Source organism: Hydra vulgaris, chromosome 12 (genome assembly GCF_038396675.1).
Source record: "Hydra vulgaris chromosome 12, alternate assembly HydraT2T_AEP".
In the NCBI taxonomy this organism is placed as follows: domain Eukaryota; kingdom Metazoa; phylum Cnidaria; class Hydrozoa; order Anthoathecata; family Hydridae; genus Hydra; species Hydra vulgaris.
Genome location: NC_088931.1, coordinates 38584822 through 38607500, shown reverse-complemented (window position 1 = coordinate 38607500; position 22679 = coordinate 38584822). Strand labels below are relative to the sequence as shown.

Sequence of the window (22679 nt, the reverse complement as noted above, 5' to 3'; positions counted from 1 at the left end):
AATAAATTTAAAATTATTCACCAATGTCATCTGGCAATCCAAACCTCTTAGATAACTCCATTCCAAGTCTTTGATCAATTTTAATGTTTACATTTTTATCATTATTAACGTCACAATAAAATATTTCTCCACAATTTTGAAAATTCAAATTTTGGTTAATATTCATGTTGGCGGATGCATCATCATTTCTGTCAATATCAAATTGAACAGATATATTAGTTTGCTCACATAAATAATCACAAGTTGTCAAAAGATTTTCATTGAATTGTAAAAAACATTTACATAAATAATTTTTATCTTGGAGCGGAAAGCACTCAGTAAGAAATTTGATGTTAAATTCAAAAAATTCTTTATCTCTTTTAACTTCATGTGAAAAATTTGATTCATTTGAGGTGCTTTTAACTACATTATTTTCATTTTCATTTTTTCGTTTTGTATCTTCAATAATGCAATTAGAATCAGAACCAAAATACCAAGATTTAAGAGCAGTGACAATATCATCAATTTTACCAAAGCTGTTTTTGGTGATTGTTTTTAAATTAAAGGGAGGTGAAGAAACATTTTTATTACCAATATCCTCTAATTTATCAACACTGTTTATATGTACATTATTTTGGGGTATACAACTTAATTCAATATATTCATGGTACTCTTCATTGCCGTTACTCATAAATATACTTTTGTCAACCACTTTTGATGAATCTGTTTCAAGAGATGGAGTTGAATGCACAGGATCAATTTTTTTTTTATAACTTAATGGCACTTTCAAGTTAAAGTTCTTTATAATACTATCAACTGTTACATTTTTTTCATATCTTTCCTTCATTTGCTCAATTTTTTCTTTTGGTACGCCATGAGCATTTCGACTTAAAAACAAAATTATTATATTTGAAATGAAATGATCTCTTCCACAAAATCAAATCTCCATTATTATTTTTGTTTTTATAAATAAAAAATAAAAAAATTTAAAAAATAAATAAACTGCAACTACTCTGCTAGCTCACTAGGGTTCCAAGCCCAAGGTGTATCTGGTTCTATTATGAAAATATCATAATCATGTGTTAATGCCTATATAGAAAAAAAATTTACAAATTCATATTTAGATTAAAATAAATAAGTCAAAGCTGAAATAAAAATTAAAAATCAAATCAAATTACAAAACTGATCCTAACTAAACTAAAACAAAATTCTAAAATATAACTTTTAAATTATTATCTAACTAAAAAATATTATTCAAAAATAAATGCTTAAATAAAAAAAAATAAAAAATGAATAAAGATACAACTTGTATACAGTAAAATAAATTTTTGTGTGTGTTTCATTCTATATACTTTTTACCATTGCAACGTACGGTTTCATTTCCCAGGCCATCATATTTGTGTTGTCTATAATGATTGGTGATATCTTCATCTTCATACCTTCTTTTGCTTTAAATAAAATTGAATTATAAGTATTTTATTAACTATGTAAAACTAACAACTAAAAAAGAACATTTCATTTAAAAAAATAAGTTAATTAAAATGCCAATGATTATCTAAAACAAGGGACTAAGTAAATGATAATAATCAAAATAAAAATGTAAAAAACATGCAACATATCGAGGCATTACTTTGTAGATTCAAAACATTTCTTACTACAGAAAAAAATAAGGAAGATATTAAACAACAAATTAAAGTGCGTTTCTTATAATGATGTATCAATTTTATTTTTATATTTAATGCAAATATACACTTAAAAGCTGATACTGATGCTAATTGCCAACTATTATTTAAAAACTGTTTAGCAAGAAACAAAATTCTACGTATAATATTTAGAATTCTTAAAAGGTTAGACATTACTGAACTCATACCTGAAAAAGATTAAGACCTAAAGTGTTTAAATCTAAACTTAACTGAATCTTATATATGTTATTATAAGACATGTAGACCCAACAACTAGTTACCAATAAAAGTGACCAACAAGTGATAGATTTTTACCAATTAAAAAAAAATTAAAGAGGAAACTTTATAACCTAAAATTACACTTTTTATATGTAGCTTGTAAATCAATTAATAAACTTTTTATATGTAGCTTGTAAATCAATTCATATATAACTTCTAATAAATAGATTTGAAAAAACTATTTTAAACCTCCACTTCATTGAGATCTCTCTTTTGTATACAATCCTATACTTCTTTATAAACTCTTAAATTCCATGCGCAAAAAATTTCTAGAACAAAACTAGATCTAAAATAATGCAGTTTGCAGCAGTGTAACAATCAATGAATCTTAATTAAGTTATATGTTATTAGTAATATTTTTTAATTGTCATTTTTTTTAAATAGTAAAATGATCATTTGAAAACTGCACACTTTTTACGCAGGATTAAATAGGTCAAAGTCTTATACTTTTTTAAAGAACTTATCATTTACTGAAAAATATGGCAAATTTAATAAAGCTATACTTTTAAAAACCAATAATCTTTATTAACAATATGTTTTTTAAAACATAGCTTATACTTGCCATATTTTTATACTGTTTAATTACCAATTTTAAATTTGTTAAGGCTCTAAAGTCAGTCAAGACGCTACAGTCAAAAAGACCTACTGTATTTTTAATTTTTTTAAATTTTTTTTTTGCAACTCTCTCTTAACCCTTAAAAAAGAAAAAAGAAAGCAGAGGCAGTTTAGTACGATTTGGAGTCAAAGCTGATACCAAGCCTTTGGCTATAAATTCTTACTAAGTTTTAAAGTTAATTCTTTTTAAAAGAAAAACATCTATGCTTTTATTACAGTCTGCAAAACACATTGAAATTATTCTTAAAATAAAATAATAAGCTCTAGTGTCGTCAAAATTTTTTAGAATTTCAGATTATCACTCTAACTTTAATTTCATTAATACAATTTTTATGTTATTCATTGAATAATTCATATGACAAAAAGTTGTAATTAGTTTTAATTGGAAAAAAAGTTATAAATTAGTAAACAAAATTCAAAATTCCAAAAGAAAATATAAAAAGGGGTAAAAATAAGGAAATGTAAAGTTATAAACTTATTTTAAACTAATTGCACATATTAATTAGTGTCTAGGTCATTTATAAAAATTTGATTGTAGATAAGGAATTTGAAAAGATTTGGATTTGAAAAGGTTTTAGAATATTAAGGCTTATTTTAATTTTATTTAGATTATTGGGCTAGCATGTTGCCAAAAAGTCCAAACCTGCTTAAATGGTTAGGTATTATTCTGTGTCAAGAACCAATTTATTAAAAGCCCTGTTGATATAAATAGTTGTTTCAAAAAAAAACAAAATTTCGAAATTTTCTTATATAAAATATTGTATTTATTTAAATTCTAAATGTTTTTGTCAATTTAAATCAACTTATCATTAAGTCAAAAACTTATATTTGGCTGCAAAAGGTCAAGAAAGAAAGGCTCCTTACTTCGTTTTTGATTCCATTCGTGAGCATCACTTATTTGAGTTGAATCATACTTATATCTAAATTATTTTATAAACTTTAGATTGTTAACTTATTAATACAGTAAATGTTCATCTCTTTCATTACAGTAATTTTCAAAAAAACTTATTTATTTTAGTAATCAATTAACCTTTCATTGATAAAAAAAAAATCATCTGTTGAGTATAGCACACCATTTGCACCTCTTAACTGCCTAATAAAAACGTAAGCAATTTTTAAGTACTCATTTTAATAAATTTATTTCATGCCAAAAAAGTTTAAAACAAAATACCTTGCTTTTGTTGATTTTCCAGCTCCTGGAAGGCCACGCATTATAATCAGAACAAAATTCTGGGTATCTTGTACAAACTTTTTGAATGAATCTTAAATATTTTATTAAAAATCAAAATTATGAAATTTTCCCAACAGATCTAAAATGATTATTTTAAAGTGATTACCCTCGTCTTTTTTTGCACTATAAAGAGTGTGTTGATTGTATGGAGAAAAAGGAACAACGTGCATTTTCTTAGAAACATTGCTTGTAGAAAACTGATCCAATAAATTTAACGGTTGTTGAGCTTTCACTTTTTTTTGGTATAAAACATCACTATTATTTACAGGATTTACATCATGTGATTTTTTTGTTTGTTCAGCTATACCTAATAAGTGCTCAAATGTTTCTTCAACTACAAAAAAAAATTTTAAAAAAATCATTATACAATATAAAATTTTTGGATAATTGTCATAAAATAAATTTTTATAAGAAATAAATACAGTTTATGTTTAATTTAATGTTACTTATAAAAAAATTTGATTCAATATTGAAATCACCAAATGAATTAAGTGTTAAGAAACTCAAAACACAGCACATTTGAAGATAAAAAGCTAATACAGAATCAATAGTGTTGTTTTAAAAGGTATCGAGTCTGAAATAGTAAGTGGTTTCTTTTCTGCTAGCCATCAATATGTACCTAATTTATAACAGTGCGAAAAGGCTAAATCAGGTTAAAATACGTATTTAACACTGCTGTGATGCTTCTGTATGAATAAGAGCAACCGGATGATTATATACTCTTTGAGGCTAGGTTAATATTTATTCCACTTGGTCTAAATATTAGTTTTTAGTCTTCACATTAATTTTTTTTTTTTAATTAGGTTAGTAAACTTAACTAAAAATGGTAAAAAATAAATTTTATGTCTGAAACATTTGATTTCGACCAAAAAAATGCAAAAATTTTAAACAACTTTAAAATTACTTTAATTGAAAAAAATATATAGTATAATTTATACTACAAGATACAATTTTACCATTTGATTAAATATCAAATCCAATAAAAGTATATAAAATATATAACATTATATAAAACTCAATTTGATTTTTTTTTTTTAAAAAAAACATCTTTATTTCCAACAAGGCTGCAAGCAACCACTATTAGAGTTGGAAGTTACTGGATGAGAAATGATGAAGCTTATAAAGCAAGATAACAATTAACAGATGAAAGATTGCAAATTGTATGAATCTGAAAAAAAAGATGAAAGGATCAAATTCCAAAAAACTAATGTTCAAGGAAAAAAAATAGATGAATAAGAATTTTTGTAGCAATTAGGAACAGCCAAAGAAAAAGGATGAGACTTAATTGAATAACAAGTAACACGAGAATGAATTTTTCAATTCGATGGCACAAGAGACGCTAGTTCTTTAGAGCAGCATCCATTATAGTATTTATAGAAAAGAGAAAGAAACAACATTATGACAATGTGTATTTTATACAAAGACGGATTTGAGACTTATGGAGACAAAAAATAGAATCCGAAGTGAAGATGGCGAGTACGATGAAGAGATGCAACTAATGTAAATTTAAAAAAGTAATGGGCTGATAACAGAACCTCGAGGAACCTCTAAAGTTAGAGGAAATGAAGAAGAGTGTTGTCCATCCAGGACAACTTTTATACTATGATTTGTAACTAAGGATTCAATAGTTTTAAAGATGTTACTTGATACACCATTAGAAAAGAGATTATGGAGAAGACCAGCATGCCAAACTTTATCAAAGGCTTTAGAAATTTCAAGAGCAATAGCCTTAACTTCTCCACATTTATCTAATGCACCATAATACCTATTGGTTATTACCCTTAACAAATCAGCAGTAAAAAGAGAAGATCGAAAACCATGTTGATTATCAGAAAGTAGGTCATTAGATTCCAGATAAAAGATTAAGTGTTAGTTAAAGATTCAAAAACCTTGCTTATAATAGGAAGAAGTCTAATGGGACGGTAGTTAGACTTAGTCGAATCACTCTCTAGAATTTTTGAGAACAGGGATAACAGATGCTGCTTTCCAGCAGACTGGAAAACAAGACTCTGATAAACACCTGTTAAATACTTTTGAAAGTATATACAACAGCTCCAGAGAAAACGTCTGCAAGACTATAACAGGTATGTTGTCCTGACCACAGGCTGTAAAAGATTCTAAACAGGAAATCACTTTAGATACAGAAGCTGAAGTGATACAAATGTCAAGCAATGGATCAATCTGTTGTCGGCTATATAAGGTAGGTTATGATTAGAGGAATCAAGAGATGAGATTGATGAGAAGTTCTTAGCAAACAATTCAGCTTTGTCTTTAGGATAGGTAACAAAATCTGAACCATGCAAGAGAGGAGGAATAAAAGATTTGCCCATATTATAGACACTGTTAAAGATTCTCCAGAAGTCTCTGGAGCCTAATTTTCAAGAGAAATATGAGATTTTGTGACTTGAGAATAGCGTGCTTGGCATTAAACAAAACCTTTTTACAATGGTTTCTAGCAATAGTAAACAGGCATCTGCTTTCTAGAGAATTATTTTGGCACTAGATATGGAAGTAATGGTTAAATTTGGAAATTGTAGCAGCACAATGAGAGAATAAGGAAACCATGGAGAAGAGTGGAGCTTGACTTGGAATCGTTGAGAGGGAATAAAAGATTCCATGCCAGTCTGAATTTACAAAGTTATATAAGAAGCACATTTTGCAGCAGAAAGACGAAAGATTTCTACCCAATCGCCATCACAAAGAAAATAAGGGAAAGAGTCCTAGTCAGCTTAAAGGAAGTTGCAAGAAGTAACAACAATGATATTGGCTGAAGGATAAAAAAAAGGGATTGGTCAATTTGACCAGAAATAACATAGAAAAGAGTGCAGTCTAGAGATGGAGAGCAATATATAACAAAGAGACAGAGGATAGAGTGAAGTGGTGCTAAACAAAAGCACATAAAAGAATGTTCGGTGGATTCAAACCTAGTTTCTCGGCAAATGGGTGAATTCTAACAGAAGTAAATGCCCAGGCCAAGCATGTGACTATTGGAGTCTTAACGAGTTAAAGGAAGACAACTATCAACACTAAGATCACAAGATGAGACAGCCAAACTCAAATTAGTCTCTTAAATAGCAAGTAGGTCTGGTGAACTTTGCAAGAGATAAGACTCAACAGAAGAAAAGTTACTTTGAAGACCACAAATATCAGTGAATGATACATTCAGAGAACTTGGTGATGATGTTTTTTTGTGTTTTATAGTTTTTGATATTTAGTCATTTTTTAAATTGTTAAAGAACCTGCCTTAAAGCACAGATAGTACTCAGTACACTATTTAACAGTCCAAGCAATTGCCTCATTACAATTATTAAACCCTGTCGCAACAAAAGAATCCAAATGCGGCCTCGACAATGCACACCAAAAGTACAAACAGGGACTCATTTTATGAGCATTATAGCACTGTTTGTACTCTGATAATTTACAGCCGTTGATGGAATCAGCCTCTCTGAGAGCTACCAGTTTAGGAAACCTGACTACCAGCTGGTCTCAGAACCATAAAAATGAGTTTTAGAGCTGTACCCTCATTAGGAGACAATAGACGAAGTTGCCTAGTCATAAAAATAACCACATGCAAAACCCATGCAATGATTCAAGAAGATCCAGCATTCAACATCCTAAACTGGAAACAATATACTATAAATACCTCTATTTCAGCCTTCATTTATTCAAAAACAAATTTGAAATGAAAACTAAAACTATTTTAAAAATTATGTATACATAAAATTGGAAATTAAACATCAAATTAAAATATTGTATATATATTTAAAAAAAATTATAATAAAGAAAAAATGATGATATATTTTTGAAACTAATAGCATACATTATTTAAAGTTTCCCTAAAATTTAAAAGATTAAGAAAAATAAAGTTGTGTAAGGCTATAACTAGAATCATATTTAAATTCATTTTTGAAGACTCTTTTTTTATATGGATTTAACAGGCAGGAACTTTCTAAGTAGGAGTTCAATAAGGGGGAACTACAAGCATAGGAATTTTCTGAGTGGGAGGTTTTCCAAGTCAGAATTCTCCTAATACTATATTAAACATGGTTGGTTACAATCATTATTAATATTACTAGCAAAAGAGGACCCAAAAAACAGGTCATGGGAGCTAAGTATGCTAAATAAGTTAACTCTGTTAAATTTTCCTAGTAACAACTTTTGTTTCAGCAAAGAAAACGAGCAACACATCCATAGAATAAACAATGTAATCTACAACAAATTGTTAACAAAAAAAGATAATATATGTTAAATTCTATATGTGAGTATAAAAATATTTGATATTAACAAATTTCTTTCTCTTCTCGACATTTGCATAAATAAATTAAAATATGTTAAACTTTTGAATTTTTAAAATGATTATTTCTTAAATTTCTATATGCAGCTTTGCAACTACTAATGATTTTTTATTTTAAAAATTAGTAAGTAACAAATAAAAAAATTACGTTAATTTACTTACTTTATTTATTAAAAGTTTGTTAGTTTATTATTTTATTGTTAAAATTATATTGCTGTATACATTGTTTATTAAAAAATAATCACTGCCATTTAACATGGGTTATAAAAAAAAAAGTCTAACTTACTTTTTGTGCAAATTTTCGATGCAGTTGTTTATTTAAAATTTAATTTTGAGTAAAAAATGTTTAAGAAGGAAAACCGAAAAAATAATTGCGATAAAAGTTATACCCAAGCATTAACTTTAATTTTAATAAACTTAAATATATTTTTTAAATCAAAATTAAAATATATTTTTTTTAATCTAAATTAAAATATATATTTTTTTATCAGAATAAAATTATATATTTTTATTAAATTAGTTTTAAATTAAATCATATATTTTTTATCAGAGTTAAATTATGTTTTTATGAATTTTGCTTCAAGCTTAAAAAATCAATCATTAAAATAAAATAAAAACAAAATAAAAATAAACTTTTAATTTTATTTGAGTTTTATCCATTAGTAAATAGCTAATATCAAACATAATTGTCATTCAAAACTTTTGTAACAAATACTTTTACATGTATGTAATTCAAAAGTTAATGACTTTTTTTAAAATTAATTGTCTTACTGGTTATTGAATAATTTAAAAATTAAAAAATGATAAAAAGTCGCTTAACCAAAATCGCTTACTGCTTACATAAAATCTCTAAAGGCATGCGTAAATTGCTCTAAACGTAACATTTTAAAACAAGGCTTGCAACTGTATTAAAAAAAAACTACATAAAAAAAACAAGTTAAAAATTAAAATAACTACAAGTAAAAAGTCATGTTTTTTCAAATAAATCATACTTTTTTAATTGAACACCACACAGTAGACCAGAGAGACAGCCAGGTTTTATGTCATGTCAATTAAATGAAATTTTTTTTATTCAAGATAATTATAGAAAAAGAAATTTTTGAAGTACGAATAGATAGATGCAAAGTATCCTAACTTTTATTTTTGAAGGGACAAAAATAAAAGTTAGGATACTTTGTATCTATTCATTTTTATGATTGGTTATGATTGAAAATTTTAATTGATAGTCAGGGAAATTGAATTAAAATATCGTCGAACCAGGACAAACATAGTATAAAGCTGAAATTTGGCACGTAGAATGAAGACAACCATTAGATGAGCATAAAAAAAGACCCATTAATTTCACTTCAAGAACATCCCTTTAGCGCCAATTTAAAGGGTAAAAATGCAGTCAATTTTGATAACTCCAAAATACCATAAACTCTATATTGATGGATAGCAAATTTTATCCTGATCAATATTTATATAGGAACAATGACTTAAAAACCTTATTTTTTAAAGTTATTTATTTTCTAAAAGTTTAAATTTGATTCGATGTTTTTGCCGCGCAAAACTTTGTTTTTGAAACATAATCACCTTTTACTACACAATACCACAAGATAATCAATAATATTAAGTAGATTTCTTACAGAAAACCAGTAATAAATAATTCAAAATGTTCATATTCACACATTTTTCTTTTAATAATTCAATAATAATTTCAAGTCAATAATAAATTAAAAATATGATAAAGCTTTTTCATAAACTGTCGTTGATTTTGATTAGTATATAAGATCAAGATTTATTTCAGGCACGCATAATATTTCAGATACAATTCCTATTATTGGCTTAAAACTTACCTTTAATAAACTGGGATAGCTTGATCCATGATAAGGTGTTATCTTTAAAGACCAGATAAATTTGTAATAAACTTGTGCTTCAAACATGGCTTTGATAATTGCATTTAGAAGAAGAACATATTGATATTAAAATCATTCTGCAAAAAGTTCTTTTTAAGGTTAATGTGCAAATATTGTGATCTACAGTGTCAGCCAGCTTATGTAGGAAATTCAGCTCTTGTTCTTGCACGCCATTTACTCTACTAAATGCAGCAGATAACTTTAACAACTTCACTTCATCAGAGGATATTGAAAATAAAAAAATTTTGGAAGGGGATCTACAAGCTATTTAGTTCCAAAAGAATTAATAATATCTACGCCGATCCCAAACGGAATCTGTGCTATCATAGATCTTGGTCATGAAGCTTGAGCAATGCAATAGTCTTAAACTAGTTTGTTGAAGCTTTGAAGAAACTAAATGGCCTAGAAATAACTGTAAGCTCATTAGATTCCATATTCAATATCACCCATATTCTCTAGTAATATACAGATATACAGACTAATTGAGATTTATTTCTCTAATTTCACTAAAATTTCGATATAATAAAAAAAACCATATCTCTGAAAGAAACTAAATTAGATTGGCCGAAAGTTTCTCAGAAAAAAATATGATAAAAAACATAAAATGGTGCCTTATTTATGTAAGCATTAAGCCATTTAACATAAGCTGTAAGCCATTTCAGTCAAGTCACTTTTTATAATTTTAAAATATTTAAACTGTATCTTTAAATATTTTTAAAATATTTAAAAGATATCGTTTAAGCGGTAAGATAAAAGAAGTAATTAAATTTATAAAAATCATGTATGAAGTATGAATGATAATTATGTAAAAAAGTTTGAATGACAATTTGATATTTGCGCTATTTACAAATGTAAGAAAAAGCGAAAAAAGAAGTTAAGAAAAAACAAAGAAAATATTATTTTTATTAACTTAATTTTTCCATTAAAAATGTTCAGCAAAAGAAATAAAAAAATGTTTTATGACGCATAAAAAAAGAAATCATAAAAGAAATATGTTAAAAAAACTTTTTGTTATCTTGCAACCACAAGAATATTTACTGATAGATTAATGGTTGATTTTATCAAAATGAAAAATGAAAAAAAAATTTTACAAACTTTAAATGACTTCATAAAAAGACATCTTAAAAAAGTTTATTTTTTTTATAATTAAAAAACTTCCTCTATGGTTATAACTATTATTAATTTTCAAAATTATATTTTGAGGGAGCTTAGATAACCTTGTTATCAAGGATAAATATACTTGATAACCTTATAATGTATAAAAATATTTGATAACTAATGTTATTAAAAGTTAAATGTTATTAAAGTTATTAAATGTTAAACTCCCTCCCAGAAAATTCTAATAAAATTATATAGTGCAAATTTTAAACAATGTTTTATTACAAAATAAAACTTCTTATCTCTAAGACCTTGTAAAAAAAGCAGAATATATTTGAAACGTCCTCCTTGCTCATCTCAACATAAAAATAACAAAGAAATAAAAGTATTTTTATAATATTCTCTATAAAATATGATTATAGTCTATGTAACTAATACTGTACTATAATAATGCTCACAGAAAACACGTTTGCAGTGCATTACTTTTTCTTAGTGGTTCTGTGAGGAATATTTGGCTGAGAACAGCATTCGTCACATTGAGGAAAATAGTCTTTTTTGTGTGTTGCTATTGGTAGATCTGCTGGACAATAAACACAAATACCAACATAGTTAGCTGAGTAGTACAAAGGTTCAACTGGTTCACCACAATTCATTGATTGAACAAACACTACATCTTGCTTCAGGCAATTCTGTATCCTGCAGTAAGGAACCACAAGAAAAACACAGACCATCTAGAGCAGGGAATCCAATACCAGTATACCGAAAACCAGAATTTCAGTTGATTTTGTCTAGTTTTGAATACCGGTATTAAAAGGCTTAAATACCAGTATTTTGGTATTTGAATGGTCGTTTTTGTTATTTATTTTTTTTAGCAATACTTGTATATTTCATGTACTTTTTTAAATTGATTTATAACGAAAATTTTAATTAAAGTATTATAACATTTAAGTAGATATTAAAATGCAACTATTTTTGAGACGCATCACATTGTCATATTTCAGATTATAAATATACGAAAATTTGTAAACATTTGTTGTTTATTTTTAAAATATATCTTATTCTATCATGTGTTTAATCTCTTTGTTTGAGTAAAAACCTAATATATAAAAGTAAAGTTGTCAAACTCTGATTCATTGACAACTCTTTGATGAAACTCTTCTCATTATTACTTGACTTATTTTTAAAATCATTTAAATTTCCCAGGAGGTTTATAATTTCGGGTTGTTGTTTTTATTCTCTTTTTAAACAATTATTAGTGCGTATACTTTAAAGCAATGCGTTAAACATTCTTTAGTTCTTGAGTTCTTGATTTTACATTTTTATTTATATGGTGAGGATCTAAAAGTAAAAAACGAGTTCACATTTTTACAAATTACTAAATCTTTATATACCTATTTCTTTGATAGTTTTTTTAAAATAATTACCAAAAACAACTTTGGTAAGTTTAAAAAATTAACATTTTTAAGTTTAAACTTATTTAAATTCATTTTATTTAAATATTAAATGTTTATATCAGTCACATTATGTGACTGATATAAATATTGTGAGGATAAAATATGTGACACATATTTACAAATTGAGATAATATTCTAATTTAGCCAATGGAGAGTGAAATTAAAAAGTTTATTGAGCATTAAAAAGGCAGAGATAAATATTCTGTTTGGTTTTTCTTTCTCAAAGATGAAAAAGGGCATAGTGCAAAGTGTAAGAAGTGCACAAAAATTACAAAAACAGCAGGTGGCTCAACAAGCAGCCTTCGTACACATTTAAAAACAAAGCATGATGTAACATTACGAAAATGAGATGCTATTGAACCTCTTGGTGAATCTAGTTCAATATCTGATACACCTCCTCCAAAAACTACTAAATATTTTAAAAAAACTACAGAAGACTCGCTGGCAGCAATCTTATCTAGAATGACAGCACTTGATGGGCTTCCATTTAGAATTTTTATAACACCCGATGATCTTCGAAAATCATTAAAAGCATTAAATTTAAGTGATAAACTTCCAAAATCCGCCACGACTATACAAAAAATTGTCACTAGTTATAGCGAAACTATTCAACAGTTAGTAATTAAAGAAATATCAGAATATAAATTAAATGGAAAAGATTTTAGTATTTCTTTTGATGAGTGGACTTCATTAAGGAACCAGTGATACATAAACGTGAATCTTTACTCGGAGTCAAAGTTTTGGAATTTAGGACTTCTCCGAATCAATAGAGGTTTACCTGCAGAAAAATGTGTCTTACTTTTAACTGAAAAATTGAATCAGGTTTGTCATTAGAAAAGAATGTTGTTTGTTTAACAAATGATGGTGCAGCAGTCATGCAAAACGTAGGCAAATTAATACCAGCTGCTCAACAGTTGTGTTTGGCTCATGCAATTCAACTTGCAGTTGTAAGTGTTCTATATAAAAAAAAAAAACTGAAGAAAGAACCTTTTGCTCGAATAAATCAATAGACTTCGACTCATATTCAGATGCCGAAGTGCAGGAAAACTATGGTGCCTTATAATATATGAAAATTGAAATATTTCAAATACATACGAGGAAGGATTAGTGATGGATTACGATATTTAAAAACAAGATACAGAAAAAACACATAGTCAAATTGGTCCCTTTATACAAAAAGTAAGGAAAATTGTGCAAATATTCAGAGGTTCACCATTAAAAAATTAGGTACAACAGATTTATGTAAAGCTCAAATTTTGTAAAGAATAACGGGTGATGCGGAAGTTATCGGACAAAATAAAAACGTCAATAACTTATTTATAAATAAAAAAACAAACTACTATTATATTTTTTTTAAATATTAAATTCGTTAATATAGATTGATGAATTGATTTTTTTTTAAATCAAATAAAGCATTTATCTTTTAATAAAAATATATTATTTTTTATATGAAAAAATACCACCATCTGCAATTGATCTCAATTTTGCTCTGACGCCTTTCATATGCGACTCTAAAAAGTTTAAATCAAATTCTTGTAGTTTTAGTTTAATACGATCAATCAAAACTTGCTCTGTTGAAGCTTGCCAATCTCCCTCGTAAACCTTCTGTGCCAAATGTCCCCAAAAATTTTCAATTGGTCGTGCTTGAGGCACATTTGGGGGATTGGATTCTTTATCAACGTAATAGACATATTGGTCCATCCAATTTAGAGAATCTTTAGATTAATGAGAATTTGCTAAATCTGGCAACAATAAATAGTTAAAGTCTCCATGATCTCCATGATAATGGAAGAAGTCGTTTTTCTAAACATTCATTAATATAGATTGATGAATTGATCGCTACAGCCTTAGAAGTGCGAAACAATGGCTCGGACATACCAGGGTCAGATATGGCTATCCACATTAATAATGTTTTTGGAAATTTCTCTTTTCCTATAAAACGAACACTTTCTGGGCATGTCTTTTTGTTGTTTGTGTAGTATCCAGAACTTCCAGGCATGTTGTCCCCTGCAAAACAAAAGTATTTTTCGTCATCGATTGCTGGAAGCAATTTTGTGTTATAAAATTGGTTAACTAGTTTCCTGCTTCTTTTCTTTGCCTTTATTTGTTGTTCTATTGTGTATTTTGGAGTCTTTTCACGTTTTCTATATTTAATATTCATTTTTTTTAACTGACGACCAATTGTCGATTGATTTACACCAAATTTAATACCTATTTTTCTCTGACTGACCCCTTTTCGATTAATGACAAGTCTCGTTAATTCGGCTTTCTTTTCTCTAGTCCAGGATGTTGGACGACCAGGGTGCTTTCTATCAGAAAACGATTGAACAGTTTCAAGCCTTTTTAGGTTATCATATATTGTACTTCGAGCAAATCCTTCCTTTTTAAAATGATTTACGATTTTATTTTTTTTATATTAGGTTTATTTACAAAAATCATTTTTAGTCGCTTTCGAAAAGATTCTTTGTTCAGCTGCGATTAACCTCATTTTAAATAATTGTGTTTCAAATAATAAAGTTTTTATTTTATAGAACGTTTATGCCTACGCATAAAACCACAAAAACTAATTATTATGCTTAAATAATGAAATTAGGATTTGTCCGATAACTTCCGCATCACCTGTTACTTCTTAATTGCAGATTCCAAAATTAGAATAATAGTCTCTTAGCAATGCTCGAACGATTTTACAAATTAAAGTGCATTCAAAAATCAAATATAGATTTAAAACTTAATATTAACTTTACAGAAACTGATTTTGAAACAGTTTCAACTACTATCTCAGCATTTTTACCGGTAAAATTAGCCATTGAGTCACTTTGTTGCAAGGATGCTAACATAATTTTTGAAGATGCAGTATTGACATTTATGTTTGACAGGCTATGTGAAATTAAGTCATCATTGAGCATAGAATTTATGAGCGCTTTAAGACAACGTATTATTGCAAGAAGATTTATTTTCTTATCTGCATAAAGGTCTAGAAGATGGTATTAGAAACTCAAATACTTAAGTTTTACCTTTCCACGTGCATCAAAAGTGAGTAATCTCAATTCACTTTTGGGCATTGTAAATCAGAAGGGACTTTGGAATCAAAGCACTGCTGTTGAAAAATGAGCTCGGGAAATTCTTCACTTTGAGTTTAGCAAAGTTGAGATTGAAGAAGGAAAAAATTCTGAGAAATCAATGAAAAAAGACATGTACAAGGCCATTTGTAAACAAACAAACTATAAGGTTATCAGGAAACAACCACAACCCACTGGTGATATAGTCGTGTCTAAAAAAAGAAATGAGCCTCTTCGAAGATGAAGGTGTGCGAGGAAAATATCGCCAACAGGTTTATGATCTTTTAACAATTGGGCCAACTAGCATTAAATCCAAAAGAGCATTTTCTGCTGCCAGTATTATTTTAAACAAGTTGCAGTGCAGAATGGACAACAAAACTCTGAATGCTCTTTGTTTTTAAGAGGTTACTTTCATGGAATAGAAGATAAAGGTTCTACCAAAAAGATCAATAAATTTGCATTCTTTTCAAGTTTTCGTGATTCTTAAATTTATTTACTTTGCTTTAAAAATATAAAATATTTAATACGGGTTTTAATACCGATATTCATGTATTATATTTTTATAATACCAAAACACCAGTACTGATTTTTTGACCAGTATTGGATACTCTAATCTAGAGCATATTCAAGCAGTTGCCTCTCATCTGTTTTAAGTTTTCGTGAAGCATAGATTATTCTCCACATACCATACTCATCACAACACAGCATTATGTCACTATTCTTGGGATGTTGTACACTAGCATAGAAAGGAAGAGAACTTTACCTTTCTTGAGTGAAGGTCTATCATTTTCAGAAGTTTCTGTCCCATGAATATCCTCATAAGATTTGAAGTGACCATCATCTTTCATCATAGAGTCTAGAAATAATTTGACCTTGGAGAATTCTTCAGTTGACAGCTTCAACCTGCCACAGATTTCACATTCTGGATTACCGCACTTTTTCACTTCAAAGAAATAGTAACGTTGACAGCAAAAATGACTTAAAAATTGTTTTAAAATTGGTGTCAAACAATTCAGACTAATTTTTTCACTATTGCTTAGATTAAACTCAGAATCTAATCTATTCAAACAACTCCACACTTCATTTTTAAGTTCCTCAGAAGCTGACTGCATAACATTAAACTTTTTGTCTTTTAACTGTAATCTTTCAGTTATTTTACTCAGAAGTATTTTCACAAGCTCTATTGAGTTCAATATATCTTAGTGAAGATTATACTTTTCTGCAAATATTCTTATTTTTGCAACACTATTACAGCTTTTTCTAGCTTCTTCACTACTGTCAACCATTCTATCACAAGCAGCACCAACTGATTGAAGACCTATATTCAAGATTGACATTACTCGTTCAGCAGGATTTCTATATGAATGATAAGGAGCAGTGCGAGTAGTACACAAATAGTCAAGATCAAGATATAAAAAAGGGAAATCATAGATAGTTTAACACTCATGAAGGTCAGGACCACCATCAGAATAGATAAACAAAACGGGCTTTATTTTAGCAGCCTCAGATATAAGATTTGCTAATTCAACTGCATGTCTAATTGGAGAAAAAGGCTCCAATGCACTGTCTTTATATGCCACATTTACTTGGCCATCATACCAAGACTCAAATATTTCTTCTAGTATATCAACAACCAGTGACACAGATGGAATCATACTGAACCATGTGAAGTCATGACCACTAACTTGAAACAACATTTTTCAATGAACAAGCACCTGACGACCTCGCTCGGCTGATGCTACTGGACATAAAGGTTCTCCTACTTTAATCTGATGCTTGTCATCAGCACAAACTAGTATAGATACATCCCTTGTTTTCAAATGATAACAAAATATACAAGCTGCATAATGAGAATCAGGGTGTTGTTTACGCCATTGTCTTTGCTGTATCATTCTTTTCACATTCAAAATCCCTGTGTACCTCTGCCAAGTTTTTGCTTCTTTTCTAGCTGGCATAAACTCCAATTGGATATATAATTTAGATGGAGTAGGGGTATCATCATATAGTTCATCAGATAGTTTGGCTGTAACTTGATCTCGAAAATCTCTAACTGAAACTGCTTTTGCTAAATGCACAGCTTGTGAATGTCAACTATCATCTACAGCAGTCCCAATGTCTTCTTCAAGAAATTCTTTTGCTTTACCCCAAAAAGTATCAAATAGTGTATGTCTACCAGCGTAAGGTTCACAAAAATCGTATATCAGATCAGGATCTTCAAGTTCAAAAAATATATCTACTCGATTATCAACTTCGGCTTCGGATAACGTGTCAGCAGCTGAAACATCCTAGCTAGATCTTTGTACATATGTCTTAAAATACTTTTCTTAACAGAGGAAGTAATCAGACCACATTTTTCAAAAGCAGCCTTTCGCATAGCTCTTGAGTGATATTTGGGAATTTGTAGTTTAATTGTTTTAATTAAGGATTGGCTAGAATGAAGAGCAGAATTAATATCTATGGCAGATGTATGCCAAATCCACTGTAGGTTACATAAGTTACTTCCTGGAGAATAAGTTACTAATATAGTAGGTACTTTTAGTCCTTTTTTTACTTCTTCGATATACTCATATCTTCGGCGATGATCATTTGATAGAAGGTCTAATTCTTCTAATAAATAGATTTGATCAATTTCTCAACTGTTTATTATATCTGACAGATCAGTGATATCTTCATATGGTATGTGTCATGCTGGAATGTACATTATATTACGCCAGTTACTTATACATTGGACTTGTTCATTTGTATGATGATTTATAAGAAATTGGCTTCTTTTGGATTTTATAACATTGCATTTTTGAAGCCCTTGAGCCAGCATCTCAACTTCTTGCTTAAAAGGATTCCATTTTGGATGATTCCAAAAGCCAGATAAAAGATTACCAAACAATCTTTGAGATTGTGAATTTAAAATATCTACAGAGAGTGATGATACTTGTTTCTTTCTATGTCTATATCTTTGGGGTTTATTATAATTATCAAAATACTTTTGGTATCCCACAATATCACTCAGAAAACTTTTCATAATGCCCATCAATATACATACATATATTTATTTTTATATATTTATATTTATTTGTATATATATTTATATATATATATATATATATATATATATATATATGTGTATATATATATATATATTTATATATATATATATATATATATATTTATATATATATATATATATATATATATATATATATATATATATATATATATATATATATATATATATATATATATATATATATATATATGTATATATATATATGTGTGTGTGTGTCTGTTAAAATTTAATAGGTGGTTCATTTGTCTATTTAATTTAAATAGATAAATGAATATGAAAAATGACACAGTAATTAAAAATTATCCCTATTAAAATTGACTTACTGAAACCATCCACAGAATAGATGTTTTCTGAAGATATTCCTACTTTGCACTTTTCCAGAAAATGGTCAGATAAATGCAGATTAGTTTTATTGGAAGAGCTTAAAACCATATCATTGAACCCTTTGTGTAGACGATGAAGAATTAACTATTCTTTATTGTTTACACAAAATATTTTCCAGCACGCGATTTTTCTCCACAGTTGGAGTCATGTATGCAGCAATTCACATGAGTATTTTCATATTTTGCCATACCACTTAACTTTTACTTTTTAGGTTTTTTAAAAAAATGGAAAAAATACACAAAAAACATATAATGGATGAAATTGTATCATTTTTAAATATGAGGCGGGCGGGGACGGGAAACAACTTTGCAATTCATAGCAGCCTTATATACATTTACAAAATAGCGCTTCTAGATTTATTTTTCCTAATTAGTAAATTAAACTTGTTTTGCAGTAATATATTTTATTGTGGTAGTTTAATTTTATGACGTCAAAAGCACAATGAGATAATGTTTTAAGCCATTTTTATTTAAAACAAGGCCTGTGATACTATAACATTTAGGCAATTTTCGTTTTAAAAATAAGCAGATTAAAAGAAAGAAATTATAAATAAAAACTTCTTTTATTTATAATCTTTTTTTTTTTTTTTTTAGAATATATGATTAATTGATTTTTATATAATATACAAAATATTATTTTTTTAATAACCTTTTAATGTTTTTTTGTAAAGACATTGAAATCTAGATAAAAATGTTAATCTTTTTAAATTTAAACCTGTTTACTTTAATACTTTGTCGTATAAAAATTTTTGTGACTCTCTTTATGTAAGTAAAAAAGAAATATATCAGTAGTTAATACTTTAGCTGAAACAAATTAAAGTCAAAAAATGAAGTTGCTTTATATAAAGTTCTTATTTAAATTTTAAATTTGCTTTCTTTTGTTTTAAAAAAAAAAATTAAAGCACATCAGTTAAACTTTAGCACCTGAAAATGTAAAGAGCAATAAAAAAAAAATTCAAATGGTAAAAAAGCAAGGCAGCAATTAACATAAAAATCAAAAAAAAGAAAATCATAACAACCGTAAAATAAATAATTTAATAATAAAATAAATCTTTTAAATAATAAAAAATAATACAAATCTTTTAAAAATTTAAAACTTTAATTCAAAAAATCTTTTTTAAATTAAAGTTGTTAGCGAAAAATATGAACAAAATACAAGCAAAGTAAAAGAACTATTAACTTATACAAAATCAAATCAATAAATTAAAAATAAAATTAGTGTGACTCTTGCTTTTTTTTCAAAAGATAGTTGATATCTATAAAAAATATATTTTATTTAACACAGTTTAGAAATTCATATTTTGTATAAAAAGAGAGAGAGAAGAAGAAAAAAGTAATCACAACCATAAAAAACTCGAATTATATAAATTACTTACAATTGTATTTACAATTTGAAAATACCATATCAATAATTTCAAGTTCAATTTCTTTTTTAAAAATCTCATAAAATTTCTTTTTTGTTTCATTTCTCTTATTCAACTGTTCTTTGGTGTTACTATCCGAGTCTATATAAAAGGTGCCTAACATTCTAAACAATGCACCTACATTATATTAGTAAATTAAGTTAGGAAACTATAATAGAAGAGTGGTCTGACCGATAAAATTTAGTGAACTATTTACGTTTAATCGGTATATTATTGCTTAAAGTTCTTTAGTAATTCTTAAGTTATTCCAAAGTAGGTTTTGCGATTTTAAATAAAACACAGACCTAGAAAGTTTTCACAAGCTATTGCGCATGCGAGGTTTTTCAAAACCTACTTTGGGGCAATGATTAGCCAAATTCATTCCAGAGGCCTGGTCTCGAAATTAATTCGATGTTGGGAAAAAAGTAAAGATGGTAACTTTGTTAATAAGAAACTTTAGCCAAACACTACTGCCACTGCTTCTATTATTTCCTTACTTATCATGTCTGAAAAGGTAGAAAGTTTTAATAAAGAACGATGCGTTAAATGGTTAAAAGAAATAGGATAATCTTCAGTAGAAACTTTAGAGGAACTACGAAACAAAATAAAAATGTTTCTACGTTACTAAAAGCTAACAAATAAACTGAAAGCAAAAGCAAACATGTATTATCGTTTTAAATGCAGTCTTGATCCGCTTGAAATACCTATAATTACAGCTAAATGGTCATCGAACGAGATGTTATACCCTATTGTTAATGAAGATATATTTTACAGATATTGTGACTATAAAAAGTATGGTAGCCGCAGACAACAAGAAATATCATTTAGAATGCTACAAAGTCGCAAAATAGTTTCAGTTAAAACATTAATGTATGAAAATTTTACATACGTTAAAGCGATGAATAAAAAATCATATGGTGAAGATTTGAGACCAGCTGTTTTACTTTTAGATAGGTTTAATCCTGAAAATGGACATTGCGGTTGTCCAGTTGGGCCAAGTGGTTTGTGTTGCCACATTTTTGCATTTTTATTGATTTTGAAACACTATAAAGATACGAAAGAAAAGATTTTGGCTTAATCCTGCAAAGATCAGTTACAAAAGTAGCACCGTCAACCGAAAAAATGATCTTTTCCAATGGTTCCATTGAATAGAATTAAACCAAACTCTGCAAAAATGAAAATAAGAGATGGCAATACAGTTATATTACCAGCAGATCCAGATCGAAATTATTTTTAAAGAAATGTGCCATTAGTTATTGAAAATTTGAAATAAAAGTTAAAAAAAGAAATGCCTGTAAGGAACATGTTTATTCTGTATTAATGAAATCAAAATATGGACGCAAGTCATTTGTGGGTCAATATTTACACTATAAATACACACAAAAAACTGCATTGGCTTTATCAGACCATGTTTATTCCAAAACCCCATTATTTGACCAGGATATAAAATTGAAAACATCAACTTCTACATTAATAAACTCACTGATAATTCAAATGATAATACTTCAGAAAAAAATTGATTTAAGTGAAACAAAAAATCTCACTAGTATCTTCCTAAATTATATTAAAATTACTATTGTACTTAGCGTTAATGATGGCCTAAAAGACAATACACTTTATACTATCATTAGAGAGCAAATTGCTAATGGCGTTTAATTATTGACATCAACCATGTGACTCTAAAACCATTAGGTGTTAATTACATAAACTTAAAAAAAAAAAACACTAATGAGTGGCATGAGTGCAGAAAATATAAAATTACAGCTAGTCGATTACCTTATTTACTGGGGATTTTAGGATAACCTAATTTTATTTAGGAAAACCTATTTTATTTAGGAAAACATAATATTATATTGGGATGTTATTAAAATTGGACGTCTACACCAGACCTAGGTCATTTAGAAAATATTAAAAGAAGTACATTATTTGAAAATGCAGCAATTAAAAAATTTGAATTTCTTTCAAAAGCAAAAATTGAAAAATGTGGATACTTTGATAGTTTAATTGACAATAAATATGGTTGTAGTCCTGATGGATTAGGTCCATCAGGCATTTTATTAGAAGGGATAACTCAAGCAGCAGATTGTGCTAGGCTAATAACAACATTAGCAAATTTCCCTCAATATTATGTTTAGTGTCAGCTACAGATTGAGTGTACAAATGCAGAGTTTTGTGTGTTTACAATCTTTCCATCCTGAGACCAATACATCAAAATATTTTTTAGTTGAATGAAATAACAC

The 22679-nt window shown here is 27.8% G+C and overlaps 1 protein-coding gene across 1 annotated transcript in view; it reads right to left on the bottom strand.

Annotated features, from left to right (window-relative positions):
* Positions 1–20792, bottom strand: part of LOC100212449 (NEDD4-binding protein 2) — an 80248-nt gene extending 59456 nt beyond the window's left edge. Inside the window, exons 1-8 of the mRNA XM_065813161.1 lie at positions 20413–20792; positions 3893–4120; positions 3727–3817; positions 3586–3648; positions 3420–3475; positions 1339–1427; positions 992–1068; positions 22–866 (exon numbers count right to left, since the gene is read on the bottom strand). Of these exons, the coding sequence (XP_065669233.1) occupies positions 22–866; positions 992–1068; positions 1339–1427; positions 3420–3475; positions 3586–3648; positions 3727–3817; positions 3893–4120; positions 20413–20563 (1600 nt within the window). The 5' untranslated portion in view covers positions 20564–20792. The remainder of the gene's footprint in view (positions 1–21; positions 867–991; positions 1069–1338; positions 1428–3419; positions 3476–3585; positions 3649–3726; positions 3818–3892; positions 4121–20412) is intronic.
* Positions 20793–22679: the final 1887 nt, after the last annotated feature.